The sequence below is a fragment of the Conger conger genome, chromosome 11 (assembly GCF_963514075.1).
Source record: "Conger conger chromosome 11, fConCon1.1, whole genome shotgun sequence".
Taxonomy (NCBI): Eukaryota; Metazoa; Chordata; class Actinopteri; order Anguilliformes; family Congridae; genus Conger; species Conger conger.
Window position 1 is genome coordinate 33,625,501 of NC_083770.1, and position 13,988 is coordinate 33,639,488.

The window sequence follows — 13,988 nt, forward strand, 5'->3', positions numbered from 1 at the left end:
AGATACAGACTGGTAAGGGCTATTCATCTAATGTGTTGCTTCCCAATTAAGCAATACCAAAGGAAATTGGTTGAAAGGAAACAATCAGTTTAAATTGCAGTTTAACTTGACTGTTCTTATTTAAAGGTCACAAGTCATCACTGGTGGTGATTGTATGAAGACAACAGATCTTCTCCTTGGATGGGAGATGTAAGTCAGTGCATTCAAATTAAAACTGTAAATCTCAGGTCACTTGCGGTTTGGGGGGAGGGTTGGAACTAGTCATTTGCATTTCTCACTGTCCGGCATCTAGAATTGACACTACATTTTATGATTTGTAGCAACCATTTTGAAGTGAATATCTAATCTATACAGAATGGTCAGACCTCCAAAAGCAGTATACATCTTTATCTTGTGGTTTAAAGGAACATTTTAATTAAAGTGGCTACTCTAAGTGTTTAAGAAACACGGTCAAGTTCCATAAACGCATGCAGGAAATAGGGTAGCATTACTTTGGAGCAGTACAAGAAAGCACAACTCAGAAAGAGTGCACCAGTTATTGCTGGCTTAATTTTTGAATGGCTATATACACCATTACATTACATTATTACATTATTTGCATTTGGCAGACACTCTTATCCAGAGTGACATACAGTTGATTAGCAGGAGACAATGTTCCCCTGGAGCAATGCAGGGTTAAGGGCCTTGCTCAAGTTCCGGCTGTGTGGATCTTATTGTGACTACACCGGGATTCGAACCACCGACCTTGTGGGTCCCAGTCATTTACCTTAACGTCATTTACCTTAACCACTACGCTACACCAAACTCATGTAACAGACCACAGACCATCAAGGATAATTTTATCATAAATATTGGACACAAAAGCTTGAATTAAGCATATAGCTAGTATTTGCTTTATCGTTGCGCGAATAGAAATACTATATGTTTTTGACCTTCGTGATATCCCATACAACTGTAGTTACACGCAAAGGCCGAAAGGGGATCGCACTTCAATGTGGCAACTGACAACATTGGCACTTCGTCCTTGGACCTGCAGGGAATGAACGACTTCTATTTGTTTATTTCTGCATTTTGAGATCAGCCCTGCTTGGGGGCGTTTCTGTAAATATGTTTGGTCTTCTGGCTAGAACGATGGTAAGAAAACGACTTATTTATAACAGATCCCAATTTACCGTTGAACTGTTGATCAATTGTTTTATTATCGTGACGTGAGTGAATTGACAAGCTAACTTAGTTGACAAAGAGAAGCTAGCTCGCTTCCATAACATATCTAACTTTTGACTACGACTTGACCACCGTCAAAAGCTTGATGGATAATTACTATTACAACAACTGTTGTTACCTTTATGCCAAGTTGTTAGACCACGCGTTTTTCAGCTATGATGATTCGCTGACAACCTAGCAGGTAGCCACGAGCTAACACAGTAATTTAGTTTAGCATAATTACCGCTAACGTTAAGTTGCGTGTTCAGTCAGTTACAGTTTAACGTGTATTCTAACTAGTTAGATGTGAGGTACCTGGCAGTTGGTTGAACGCTTTTACTTACCTTAATTGTAATGCCGGACTTATTTACACAGATTCCTGCACTGTTGTATTTGGTCTGGAATCGTGCACAATTATACATTGCATATTAGAGGGCATGTTCATTCTACAGTTTATTATGTGTTAAAGTTATTATGATTTTTCTGCTGCTGTAGCCCATCCACTTCAACGACTAGGTTCGACGCAATGTGTGTATAGAGATGCTCTTCTGCATACCACTGTTGTAAAGCAGGGCTATTTGTGTGACTGTTGCCTTCCTGTCAGCCTGAACCAGTCCGGCCATTCTCCTCTGACCTCTGTCAGTGTCATTAACAAGGCGATTTCGCCCACAAAGCTGCCGCTCACTACATGTTTTTTGTTGTTATTATTATTATTATTATTATTATTATTATTATTATTATTATTATACATATTTTTTAACACCATTCTCTGTAAACGAGATCGTTGTGTGCGAAAATCCCAGGAGATCAGCCGTTTCTTAGATGTACAAATGTGGCTTCCCCATTCTGATGTTTGCTCTGAATAACAACTGAACCTCTTGACCATGTCCGCATGCTTTTATGCATTGAGCTGCCACATGATGGGATGATTAGATAATTACACCTAATACCTAATAAAATGGTTACTGAGTGCATAATGTTGCTTTTGAATGTGTCCATTTTTGAGTGCGTTTTGTTTATGGGGATGGGACGGGGTTAGATAGAAATTCTGAGAAACCTTTCTGACATGCATATTTCCATAGGCTAAGCCAGCCATCATGAAGCCTTCGGCCCTGGTGAAGCCAGTGTCGGTGACGAAGATCATCGGCCGGTACCTGGTCCATCAGGAGGGCTTGCCCAAACTGCCAGTGCCGTCGCTCAAACAGACCTGTGAGCGCTACCTGGCAGTGTTGGAGCCAATCATCAATGAAGAAGAGCTGAGCCACACTCGCGAGCTAATGGCTGAGTTCCTGCGTCCCGGTGGCGTGGGAGAGAGGCTGCAGAAGGGTCTGGAGCGCCGGGCTCGTAAGACTGAGAACTGGGTAATGTCCAGGGGGAGGGCCCCTTAACTCCAGGGGGAGAGGGCTGGGTAGCACCTGGTGGGAGAATTGTTGTTAAGACTTAATTCTGTATGAGAGCAGATCAGATCATGTGCTTGTATATTCCACAGAAAATAGTCATTTTTTAGCCTCGCTATTTCTAAATGATTCCTCTTGAATAGTATCTACAGGGGCGGCCTGTAGCGTAGTGGTTAAGGTACATGACTGGGACCCGCAAGGTCGGCGGTTTGATTCCCCGTGTAGCCATAATAAGATCCGCACAGCCGTTGGGCCCTTGAGCAAAGCCCTTAACTCTGCATTGCTCCAGGGGAGGATTGTCTCCTGTTTAGTCTAACCAACTGTACGTCGCACTGGATAAGAGCGTCTGCCAAATGCCAATAATGTAATGTAATGTAATGTAATGTATCTCAGCGATGCAAAATGCCATATTCATTTTGGTGTCCAAAAGCTTATAAAGAAAGAATGCATTCATCAGACATCTTAGGTTTTCAAAGTAATACTGGCTAACCGATTACTTTGTTTCAACACACCCTGTAATTCTGAGACGGTCCAATTCCAGAGATAAAACATTCAAAGGCTGTTGTAGCAACTTTCAGTTGCTGGGATTCAAGTTTATGTTTACTGTTTTCTAGCATTGACCTTTGAAACTGACAACAAATTATCCTTAAAACAAAGGAAGTTAGTGGAGTACATCTTAAAGTATCTATTTAAAGTCAGCAACAAGTCTATTGGTGTGCATTCAATTTGTCCACTACACATGCCATTCTCATCTGTGTGTAGAATTTACATTTTTCAGAATGGAAACATTTCCAGCAGCAAATGAATGAGAAAGGTCACACCAACAAATCTATTTTGGACACAGAAATACAGTTATTAATCACACTACACAAATCACCTGCCATTGGTGGACAGAGGTATTTCCAAATAGAATGGCTGGCACTGTAAAGAGAAAATGTAAGTTTTATATTGCGGATCTCTGGGGAATTATAAATTAGCTGTTGACACAATACCAGTTGGATTTATGTACTGTCATTGTTGTTTGTTTGAGATCATCTGTTGACAGAGATATCGGTCTATAATCCATGGTGTCAAATGGGCCTACACCTAGAAATATAATACAATTTTACAGCTAATAGGGCTTATCAACCATCCCAACTGATGATTATGGTTGTGCACGCACTGCAAGCTTGAGGACCGTGTGCTTTGCAACTCGTTTTTACACCGTCCCTGCCATTCAACCACAGCAATACTGGCTCAACCATTCAGTGTGTCATTGTTGTGGGGCGTCAGTGCAGCCTCATACTGGCACCTCTGAGTTTTTAAATCAACAGGCCGTGATAGGTCAGAGAGGTCATCGATGGCTTGGATGGGAGATGCAGGGTTTGTGTTTGAATTTGTACTCCCGGCAGCGTCCCATGTCCCTCTGTTGTTTCTGCAGCTCTCTGATTGGTGGTTGCAGACGGCTTATCTGGAGTTCCGATTGCCCGTGGTGATGAACTCCAGCCCTGGCGTGGTCCTTCCCCGTCTGGAGTTCCATGATCGGCAGGGGCAGATGAGGTGCCTGGGGGTTTGGGTTGGTTAGCTGGGGCATGTGTTTTAAACAATGGGAAATGCAATGGGATGATGACGTCCCTGCTGTTTGATTACCTCTTGCATATTATTTTTATCGCCTTTTTTGTATTATTTGTAAAGTCTGATTTATATCGCACAACTTTCCTCAAGTGTCGTGTAGCAGTGACGTATTTTCGAGTCAGTGTCTCAGTGTCACACCCCTCTAGAATTCAACATCATACTTTGTTTGCGAAGTGTTGATTGGGCAGCCAGATCATTCCGATCTTAATTTTTCTCAATAATTTCATGGGGCATCGCCATGTTTTCACTAATTTGCACATCACTTTGCCGTCTTGTTACCATAGAGACAACGGAACTGCCAAAGTATAAATGCAAAACATCATGCAAGGCTTTCATGACACTTGCATGCAACAGAAAGGGTTGTGTGACGAAGTATAAATCAGGCTTAACTCTCAGTCATTAATCCTAATGCCTTCTCCCGGCTTGGCACAGTGCAGACTAGCTGACATGGCTGCTAATGATCTGCAGCTCACCAGCTGCATTTAGCAGAAATAGCAGTGGAAGACTGCGCTTCACATGTAGCTGGTGCAGGCACCCAGTCAGCCAGTGACATTGCTCTTGCATGATGAAAGACCTGAAGCCCCTCCGATAACCAGCTGTGCATTGTGGCACCAGTCGGGTTTCGGTTTCGGGTCATGGAGTGTACGACTCCACCAAGGACTAGTGTTTTAGCTGGACACTGTCCAGAAGGCCTGTTCATCTACTTTTGATATTTTGTAGATCCCTCAAGACTGTCTTAGCACCCTCAAATATTCAAAACTATGGTAAGTGACCTAACTATGGAACTATGGAAAGTGACCTAACAGTGCCGCCAATGCAGAATTAAGACAGTGTTGCTATGTAGATGTAAAATGACATACTCACTTTGCCAGTGTTCCTCCAGTTTGGCAGGGTATGCTCTTCTATACAAATTGTGTCTTCAACCGAGGGAATACTCCCCACAACCAGTTTGCTGGTGTACTAAGCTCAATGCTGGACTGAACCATTCTGATTTGGGCATCGGCATGCAATCAAACGCAAGTCGCACGGCCATGTGTCCTGATTTATTTCCACTTGTGGTACAAAATGGAACTGAAAAGATGCCACTCCATGTGGATTTTGGTGTTCACGCTGTTGTGAAAAACTACAAACCATATGGCATATGGGGAAATAATCGGGCTACTTTCAGCAGCGGTCTAAATGCATAGCCTGTGTAACATGAATTGCTGGTTGTGCCATCTTGAGGGAGGTTGAGTTTCAGCCTGACCTTTGTGCAGACTGCCCGTGCCACACGCTCTATTTAAAGCGCATTCACTGCTGCAAGGCTCCTCTGCCTTCTGGTCAAATGGGAAGCATTGTTTTCAGTGTCTGTTAAAGTGTGTTGTAGCAGAGCCTGTTCTGTTGGGTGGTAATTGTGAGCAATACAGCATTACAATGTGAGTTAGAAGTGTACAAGCACAAGTCTTGTATAGCCACATGTATTGATGCATTTATTTATTTAACATGCATATATTTTCTATTTCTACAGATAGAATAGTAGGGCAGCTGTACTATTATACAGTCATCTGTATAATAATATATGTATCTGTATTTGCACAGTTCTGTTCTTTTGGCTGTACTCTAGGCCATTCGATTTTAAAGTGCTGACTGTCACCTTCAAGTTCAGGGTATTTACATTCATATTGGGTGATCCGTGTCAGAATTCCATCCATATTTATACATAGTCCCCTTATTTTAGGGGACCAAAATTAATTTTTGTACAGTGTGCTTCTTGGCTTATGGGCGTTTGTAAACATAAGTTGAGTTTTTCCAATTGTGAGAAAGCCATTGTGAGAAAGAAAACAGTCAGAGACATAGGCCCCACAGTAGGCTTGCTGAAACAAACTGTTTGGAATATCATTAAGAAGTGAGAGTGCTCTGGTGAGCTCAGTACTTGGTGGTTGGTAGGCTAAGTCAGACCTCAACAGTTGATGACCAAAGAATTCTCACCATAATGAAGGACAACCCCCAAACACCTGTTGTTGGAACTGTATTTCTCATATTAATCAGGCAAAATGGGTGAACACAGAGTAAATTGGTGAATGCAGGGCAACTTGCGAACATTGTAAGCTGCTGTGGGTAGGGCCTTCTGCTAAATGAAGGTAACTACTGTGAAGTAAACTACTAGGTGGGCAGATGTTCCTTTATTAGCCTTTGACTTTTTCGGGGCAGTGTTTATCCATTAACAGCTTTGCGTAACTGTATTCATACTAATTAAAAGCATAGGTTAACTGTATTCATATTACCAATGTCTGCCGTCGAATAATGGTCCCCCACCCAATGAAGTCAGAGGTGAGAGCAGTGCATGGGGCTGGAGACATGTTTACTTGTTTCAAAGTTGGACCCATAACCATTGATTATGATAAATTATTTTCAAAACCTTTCTCCCTAGGTTTGCTGCTAAGTTGATTGCCGGGGTTTTGGATTTCAAAACCATGATCGACAAGTAAGTACTTGTCCCCTTTACCAAGAAGTACCTGAGACTATATAAAGGTCAGGGATCAAGCAGAATTAATTAATGGATACGGTCTTATATTGAGACCTTTTCTTTTCCTTTTTGCTAAATGAGACTAAAATATTGTCAAAAAGGCAAGGCTCATCTCCAGATTTGGAGTATGAGAATTTCACGTGCCAAGCAAGTCATAACTTAAAACGAGCTAATATTTTGGACTTGAGAGAAAAATAAGATATTAAGTCTTATAGCCAGACCAAAACACTTGTTGGAAGTAGACATAGTAGGAAGGATAACGTTTTAATGATCTTTTTGTGTACAGTGAGACCATGCCTGTGGAATACTTGGGTGGGAAGCCACTCTGCATGAACCAGTATTACCAGATTCTGTCCTCCTGTCGCATCCCTGGCCTGAAGAGAGACACCGTGGTGAACCATGCCATGGGAAAGACACCGGCCATGCATATCACCGTGGTGCACAACTTCCAGGTACACAGGGGAGCGGGCTGTGAGGGAAGACCCACCTCAGTGCTGCTGGGAAAAAAGGGCTTGTGTATGTGATCCTGCCTCTGCTCTTTCCATCTTCCTCCCCACGCCCTCCAGTTCTTCGTCTTGGACGTGTACAACAGTGACGGTTCCCCTCTGACGGTGGACCAGATCTACATGCAGCTGGAGAAGATCTGGAACTCATCCCTGCAGTCTAACAAAGAGCCAGTGGGAATCCTGACCTCCCAGCACCGCAACAGCTGGGGAAAGGCCTACAACAACCTCATCAAAGGTGAGGGGATAGGGGCCTACAACATCCTCATCAAGGGTGGGGTGGGGGCTACAACAACCTCATCAAGGGTGGGGTGGGGGCTACAACAACCTCATCAAGGGTAGGGGGTGGGGGCTACAGCAACCTCATCAAGGGTGGGGGGTGGGGGGTGGGGGCTACAACAACCTCATCAAAGGTTGGGGGGGGGGGTGCAACAACAACCTCATTAAGGTTGGGGGGGGGGCTACAACAACCTTATTAAGGGTGAGGGTTCTGTTTGCTTGCTGTATAATGTGTTTTTTCCTGTTGATTTTTGATATGAATGTGGTGTGTTCCTTTCCCCCTTTAGACAAAGTGAATAAGGAGTCTGTGCGGGCCATCCAGAAGAGCATCTTCACCGTGTGCCTGGACGCCCCCATGCCGCGCGTTTCAGACGATCTGTACCGCAGCCGTGTGGCGGCTCAGATGCTGCACGGAGGTGGCAGCCGCTGGAATAGTGGGAACCGCTGGTTTGACAAGACCTTACAGGTGAGCATAGCCCCAGTGGTTGATCTAGAAATACTGTTAACTCTCGATCTGATGATTGGCAATAACTGTTATTCAGAGTTTTCTAATTACTGTCAATATCAAAATTTAGAAATTACCTAGCTGGATGATATGACTTTGCTAGCTATGCATCCTGGGTGGAAATGGATAGGTAATGAGCCTTAGAGAGCTTTCATTACCTGTTGGTTATATTGATTTTAGGGGTCTTCCATAAGTTATGCATCTGTTTGGTACCCCAATTGTACCGAGAGTAAAACACAAATCTGTTAAATGCAATGTTTCTAGATCAGTGGTGCACCGCTAATCGTTAATGATATGGGAAAGTGATATGGGAAGGCTGTAACCCACATTATGTATAAAGTGTTTCTTCATATTTGTTTATTGTCTGCAGTTTATAATCGGAGAAGATGGGTCATGTGGTCTGATCTATGAGCATGCACCTGCTGAAGGACCCCCCATCGTGGCCTTGGTTGATCACGTGGTTGAGTATACGTAAGTGCCGTCACATAATGGTGGTATATTGTTACTGCTGACTACAGGCCATAGCTCAGACCTAAATGCCCATGTGTCAGCTTTGTAATAATGAGCCTGAGAGATCTTCTAGTTATGGAAACGCCCTACAGTGTACTGCTGTACACATTCTGAACCTTGCATGTCAAGGGTGTCAGTGTTGTGAGCAGTTGTGCGTGTGTGTTTCTCATTTCCATCATATGTCTTTCAGTCTCACAGCTATCATATACTGCATCCCCTGATAGGGCTTAAGAAAAGATCAAACATATTTGGAACTGTACAACTAATGAAAAAACTTTACAGACAGTTATAAGTCTATTATTTAAATAAATAAATAAATAAATGATGGTATCTAAATGAATCTTATTATATAGTTCATACCTTGCTACTCTCTATGGGGTCTTTCATTTTTATTCTCATGGGTCTTCTTATGAATGTAATGCTTTATTTGTTTATAAATCTCAGAAAGCCCATTGCCTATATCTTACTCTTGCCTCTACTCAAATTTTATGTCCTTTTTCTTGTGCAAAGTAAATACTTTTTTCTTCCTTCTGAGCAGGAAGAAGTCAGAGATGATACGCTCCCCCATGCTGCCCTTGCCCATGCCTCCTAAACTGCGTTTCAACATCACGCCTGAGGTCAAGAAAGACATCGAGAAGGCCAAGCAGAACTTGAACATGTGAGCCTTTATCTTCCCGCTGTGCACAAATGTGTATATATTGTTATGACCCTTGTGAGAGCAGTCGTTGATTAGGACGTCAGTTATGTTTGTTAAAACCTTGGGATCGGTAGCTTATATAGTGAAGATTGTAAACCTTGGAAGGCTCTAACAGAAATTCATATTTTGTTTTAAAGGTAGGTTAATGCGTATTAATGAATTAAGTAATTACGTTTTGTAAATAATTCACAATATTATTTTCTTAGCCGGCAGATCACTTACAGTCCTTTTTTGTGAATGGATACCGTTTCCACCTCCCTTTCAGAATGGTGCATGACCTGGATGTGAAAGTCATGGTGTTTACCCACTATGGCAAGGACGTCCCCAAATCCTACAAGATGAGCCCCGACGCCTTCATTCAGATGGCATTACAGCTGGCTTACTTCAGGTCTGTTGCTTGGGGCACCAGTTGCCTGTTTGCCATAGCATTATCACTGCTTTTAGCATGTTCATTTTCACAAAAAGAGTTTTAAGTACAGCAGAAAAAGATTATAATGAAAAAATAGGTGCATTTCCTTTTAAACAAGGTTTTCATACATATGAACATAAGCATGTAGGGACTGATGTCACATTATACACTCAGTGAGCACTTCATTAGGTATTTATTAGACTTTTAGACTTCTTAAGTCTTCTGCTGCTGCAGCCTATCCACTTAGAGATTTGATGTGGTGTGTGTTCAGAGATGCTCTTCTGCCTGCCACTATTGGAACATGTTGTTATTTACGTTACTGTCTTCTTCCTGTCAGCTTTAAGCAGTCTGGCCATTCTCCTCGGACCTCTCTCATTAACAAGCCGTTTCTGCCCTCAGAACTGCTGCTCACTGGATGTTTTTGTTTTTCACACCATTCTCTGCAAACTCTGCTTTCTCTGAGATTGTTGTGCGTGAAAAACCCAGGAGATCAGAAGTTTCTGAGATACTCAAACCACCCTGTCTGGCACCAACAATCATTCCCAAGTCAAAATCACTTAGATCACATTTCTTCCCCATCCTGATGGTTCATGTGAACATTAACTGAAGCTCCTGATGTGTATCTGCATGATTTTATGCGTTGCACTGCTGCCACATGATTGACTGATTAGATAATCGCATGAATATGTAGGTGTTCCTAATAAAGTGCTCATTAAGTGTACAATCAGTCTATATTTTGAATTGCACATCACAAGCTGTTTTGTGGTCTCCCTTTCTATGTTTGAAATAATGTATTCCACCTCCCTGTAGTATCTCTCTTTCAGAAGCCACAATGAAACGGTCTCCTGTGTGATAGAAAATAGAATTGTATTGTATCGTTGCATTGCCCTCCTCTGATTGGTTTCCCGTTGGCTCAGGATGTACCATCACTGCTGTTCCACCTATGAGAGTGCCTCCCTGCGCATGTTCAAACTGGGCCGCACCGACACCATCCGCTCCACCTCGATAGACTCCTTCAGATTCGTCCAGGCCATGGATGACCCTTCCAAACAGGTCAGACTCACAGCCAGCCCTGTGCACGTGCAGCTGGTCTGAGGAAGTGCCAAATGTTTCTTTATTTAGCATGTTTGCAACATTCCTTTGAATCGAAAAGAGTCAGCAAAAAAAGCTACTTGACGTTTTAGCAAGTAATCTCTCACAAGGGCTGTGTTGCAGTGCACAAAGGACTGTACTGTTTTGGCCCATTATGGGGAAATTCCTTAACTGTGTCTGTCTGTCTGTGTGTGTGCGTGCCCGCGTGTCTGTGTGTGTGTGCGCGCGTGTGTGTGTGTGCGCATGTTCACAGAACACAGAGAAGGTGGCTCTGCTGCATAAGGCTGTCAGTGCTCACAGAGCCTACACTGACATGGTGAGTGTTTCTGCTCTGTGCTATTGTTATTGAATGAACTGCTTAAAACTTCACTGGTGGCAGTTACACACATTTGGCCTCATTGTTATGGCCTCATCTGGTTACAAGTGGGGGGCAGGTAGAGGGGTCGGTGGCTTATATAGTGAAGATTGTCCATGTGTCTTTACTATTCTGTTTTTTTTTTTTTTTATGATGATGATCTACCATATCTCAAAAAGGCAATAAAAATTGCCTGCCTTAAATTGTATAGATGATGGACATACAGGGGAAGATAATTTTTGTGACAACTGTGTTTCCTCATACTGTCCTCTTCAGGGACATTTTCAGTGTTATCTTTGGAAACTGATAAAGACATGCTGATAGGGACATGTCAGTGCCAGTAGTTTCCTACCGGACGCATTTGAGCATGTACCCTTCTGTGATGGCGACTGTGGTGAGCTGTCTCAGTCCACACGGTATTTCCCTGACTGTACCACGAGCAGGCGATCCACGGCCAAGCAATCGACAGACATCTGCTTGGGCTGAAGCTTCAAGGAATAGAAGACCTGACCTCCATGCCTGACATCTTCATGGACACGGCCTACGCTGTGGCCATGCACTATAACCTGTCCACCAGCCAGGTGAGTGCACCTAGGCCGCTTATCCAGGTACTGACATATGCACTGGCCTCCGTGTCAGAATCCGCACAGATAAGGACAAGGTCTCACACTCTTGGAAGTCTTTTTTTCTTGTCATATTCATATGCAACACAAAGCTTCACAGGAAGCCTGTAGCCTAGTGGCAAAGGTACATGACTGGGACCCAGAAGGTTGTGGTTCAAGCCCCGGTGTAGCCACAATAAGATACTGGGCCCCACATTGCTCCGGGGGGGATTGTCCCCGGCTTAGTCAAACCAACTGTCAGTCACTTTGGAGAAAAGCGTCCGCTAAATAATAATATTAAAATATAAATCAAGTCTTTTTAAGGTGCATCACTCATAACTGGAAATTGCCACAGAGCTCACTTCACAAAAGCAGAGCAAAGCCATGACAATGCCGTAGCAAACCAACTGTCAATCTCACAGAATAGTAGTATAAAGCAGCTGTAGTGTATATTTGAGGGATTTGTTAACGAAGAGCTGTTTTTTTGTGGTACTTTTTGTTAGATTTGCTCTCTTAAAAAGAGCACAATTTCCTCTGCACTTTCCTCTATTTTCTTTACAATTTCCCTGGTTTTGGTGGATTTGGCGGCCACCCGTGGTGGCTGACGGTCATAACAGGTCTATTCTACAGTTCATTGCCCATAGTTCCCTGTGACATATGGCCTTCTCACACATTTTCATTCTCGTGATTGTTGGTGTGGTTTCCTTCATTCAGTCACTTTACTGCTACTGCTTTCATCCATTGTTGTGAAGTTACTGCAAACAAAGACTGCTTGAACTCCTCCTCCTCTTGTGTTAATGCTGCTCAAACTCTCCTGCATTACTTCCAGAAGCTTGTGCCATGCAAACTACACATCTCCTGACTCGCAATACTCGTTTCCATGGTTTCCCTGCATACATTTCCATATGGGGTGGGAGTGGAGGGCCCGCCATGAACTTAAAATTGAAATATATAGAAATTAAATTCAACAATGCAAACGGTCTCAATTGCCGTTTGTTGGAGAAATGTCAGTGGGAATATCTCTCAAATATGACATTTATTCATATGAAAAAAATCATAGATTGCCACTTAGGAGGGGCAGAAAATACATTAGCGTTAATATAAGAAGTAGGGTGGGGAAATAAATTTTGCCTTGGAGGCAGGAGAGTTTTGAAGACAGCCCTACTATCCACATACCTAACAAACATCTAAAAGAGAATGGAGTATACAGTGTGATATGCAGCTGTTTGGGCCCAGTGGGCAGATCGTGAACCCAACCAAGGATTACATACATTTTTTAAATAAAAATAAAAATTAAGTTAATGGTTTGGTTAGTTTGGCACACTGCTTTATCACATGTTGGAGAATAAAGCTTATGTCAATAACTGTTTTGTCTTATGTAAAACATTTTTTAGTTAACAGCATTTTAATGCATATTTTTCGAGGGTGCCAGTAATTCTGGGGCCCCCTGTACGTAGCTGTTGCAGAGTAAGAAAAGCAGTTGAGCCGTGCTGGAAAGCGGTGTTCTGAGTCCTGGCCCGTCTCCTCTGCAGGTTCCGGCCAAGACGGACTGTGTGATGTGCTTTGGGCCGGTGGTGCCGGACGGGTACGGCGTGTGCTACAACCCCATGGAGAAGCACATCAACTTCTCCGTGACGGCCTTCAACAGCTGCGCGGAAACCCATGCCGCCAAGCTGGCGCGCGCCCTGGAGGAGGCGCTGATGGACATGAGAGACCTGCTGGAGCGGGTGCCCCAGGCCAAGCTCTGAGGAGGGCCACGGGGGGAGGCCCTCAGGGGGAGGCCCTCAGGGGGAGGCCCTCGGGGGGAGGCCCTCAGGGGGAGGCTCTCAGGGGGAGGCCCACAGGGCAAGCCTCACAGGGCTCTCTGGGGTCCCTCACTGACAGTGTAAAAACTCTGGGAGAGTGGTTATGGTGCGTTTCATGCAGTGTTTCAGAGTTCGCCACAGTGCACTGAGTAAGCTTGAACTGGGGCTATCGTTTTCCCCCTGTTGAGCTTGCAGAAAACAGACCCGTTATGGCCACCCCACAGTGGGAGTGGAGGGGACTGTCTTTTCTCCTACCTTCTGCAGGACATTTTTTACGAAGAACTTTATATGAAGATTTCCTCATTCTGGTTTAAAAGGTTAGCGTGTTCCCACAATTCAGAAATGAGTGAAAAATAGGTACCAAGCAGGCCCTAGCTGCTATTTTTTTGGATAGATGACTTATGAGACACAGTTTGTATTTATTTTTTGCCATTCATCAAGTTACAAAACTTTTTTGGTTTTGTAATTAATTTGCGATCTCACAGTATTTGAATGAAACTGACCCTGTAAA

The 13,988-nt window shown here is 43.5% G+C and overlaps 1 protein-coding gene across 1 annotated transcript; it reads left to right on the top strand.

Moving 5' to 3' along the window:
* Positions 1 to 996: 996 nt before the first annotated feature.
* LOC133140713 (carnitine O-acetyltransferase-like) lies at positions 997 to 13,434 on the top strand. The gene is made up of 14 exons (XM_061260850.1): positions 997 to 1,134; positions 2,286 to 2,564; positions 4,021 to 4,139; positions 6,625 to 6,678; positions 7,007 to 7,172; positions 7,287 to 7,461; positions 7,790 to 7,968; positions 8,378 to 8,478; positions 9,056 to 9,175; positions 9,480 to 9,602; positions 10,541 to 10,676; positions 10,969 to 11,031; positions 11,514 to 11,651; positions 13,205 to 13,434. Exons 1-14 carry the CDS (start codon positions 1,108 to 1,110, stop codon positions 13,418 to 13,420), a joined length of 1,896 nt encoding a protein of 631 aa, XP_061116834.1. The 5' UTR covers positions 997 to 1,107; the 3' UTR covers positions 13,421 to 13,434.
* Positions 13,435 to 13,988: the final 554 nt, after the last annotated feature.

Bases quoted from the DNA above. Each gene is read 5' to 3' on its own strand.
- LOC133140713 (XM_061260850.1), top strand. From the start codon at position 1,108: ATGTTTGGTCTTCTGGCTAGAACGATG. The intron at 9,176-9,479 runs GTGAGCCTTTAT...CCTCCCTTTCAG, and splicing joins GCCAAGCAGAACTTGAACAT to AATGGTGCATGACCTGGATG. The intron at 9,603-10,540 runs GTCTGTTGCTTG...CCGTTGGCTCAG, and splicing joins TTACAGCTGGCTTACTTCAG to GATGTACCATCACTGCTGTT.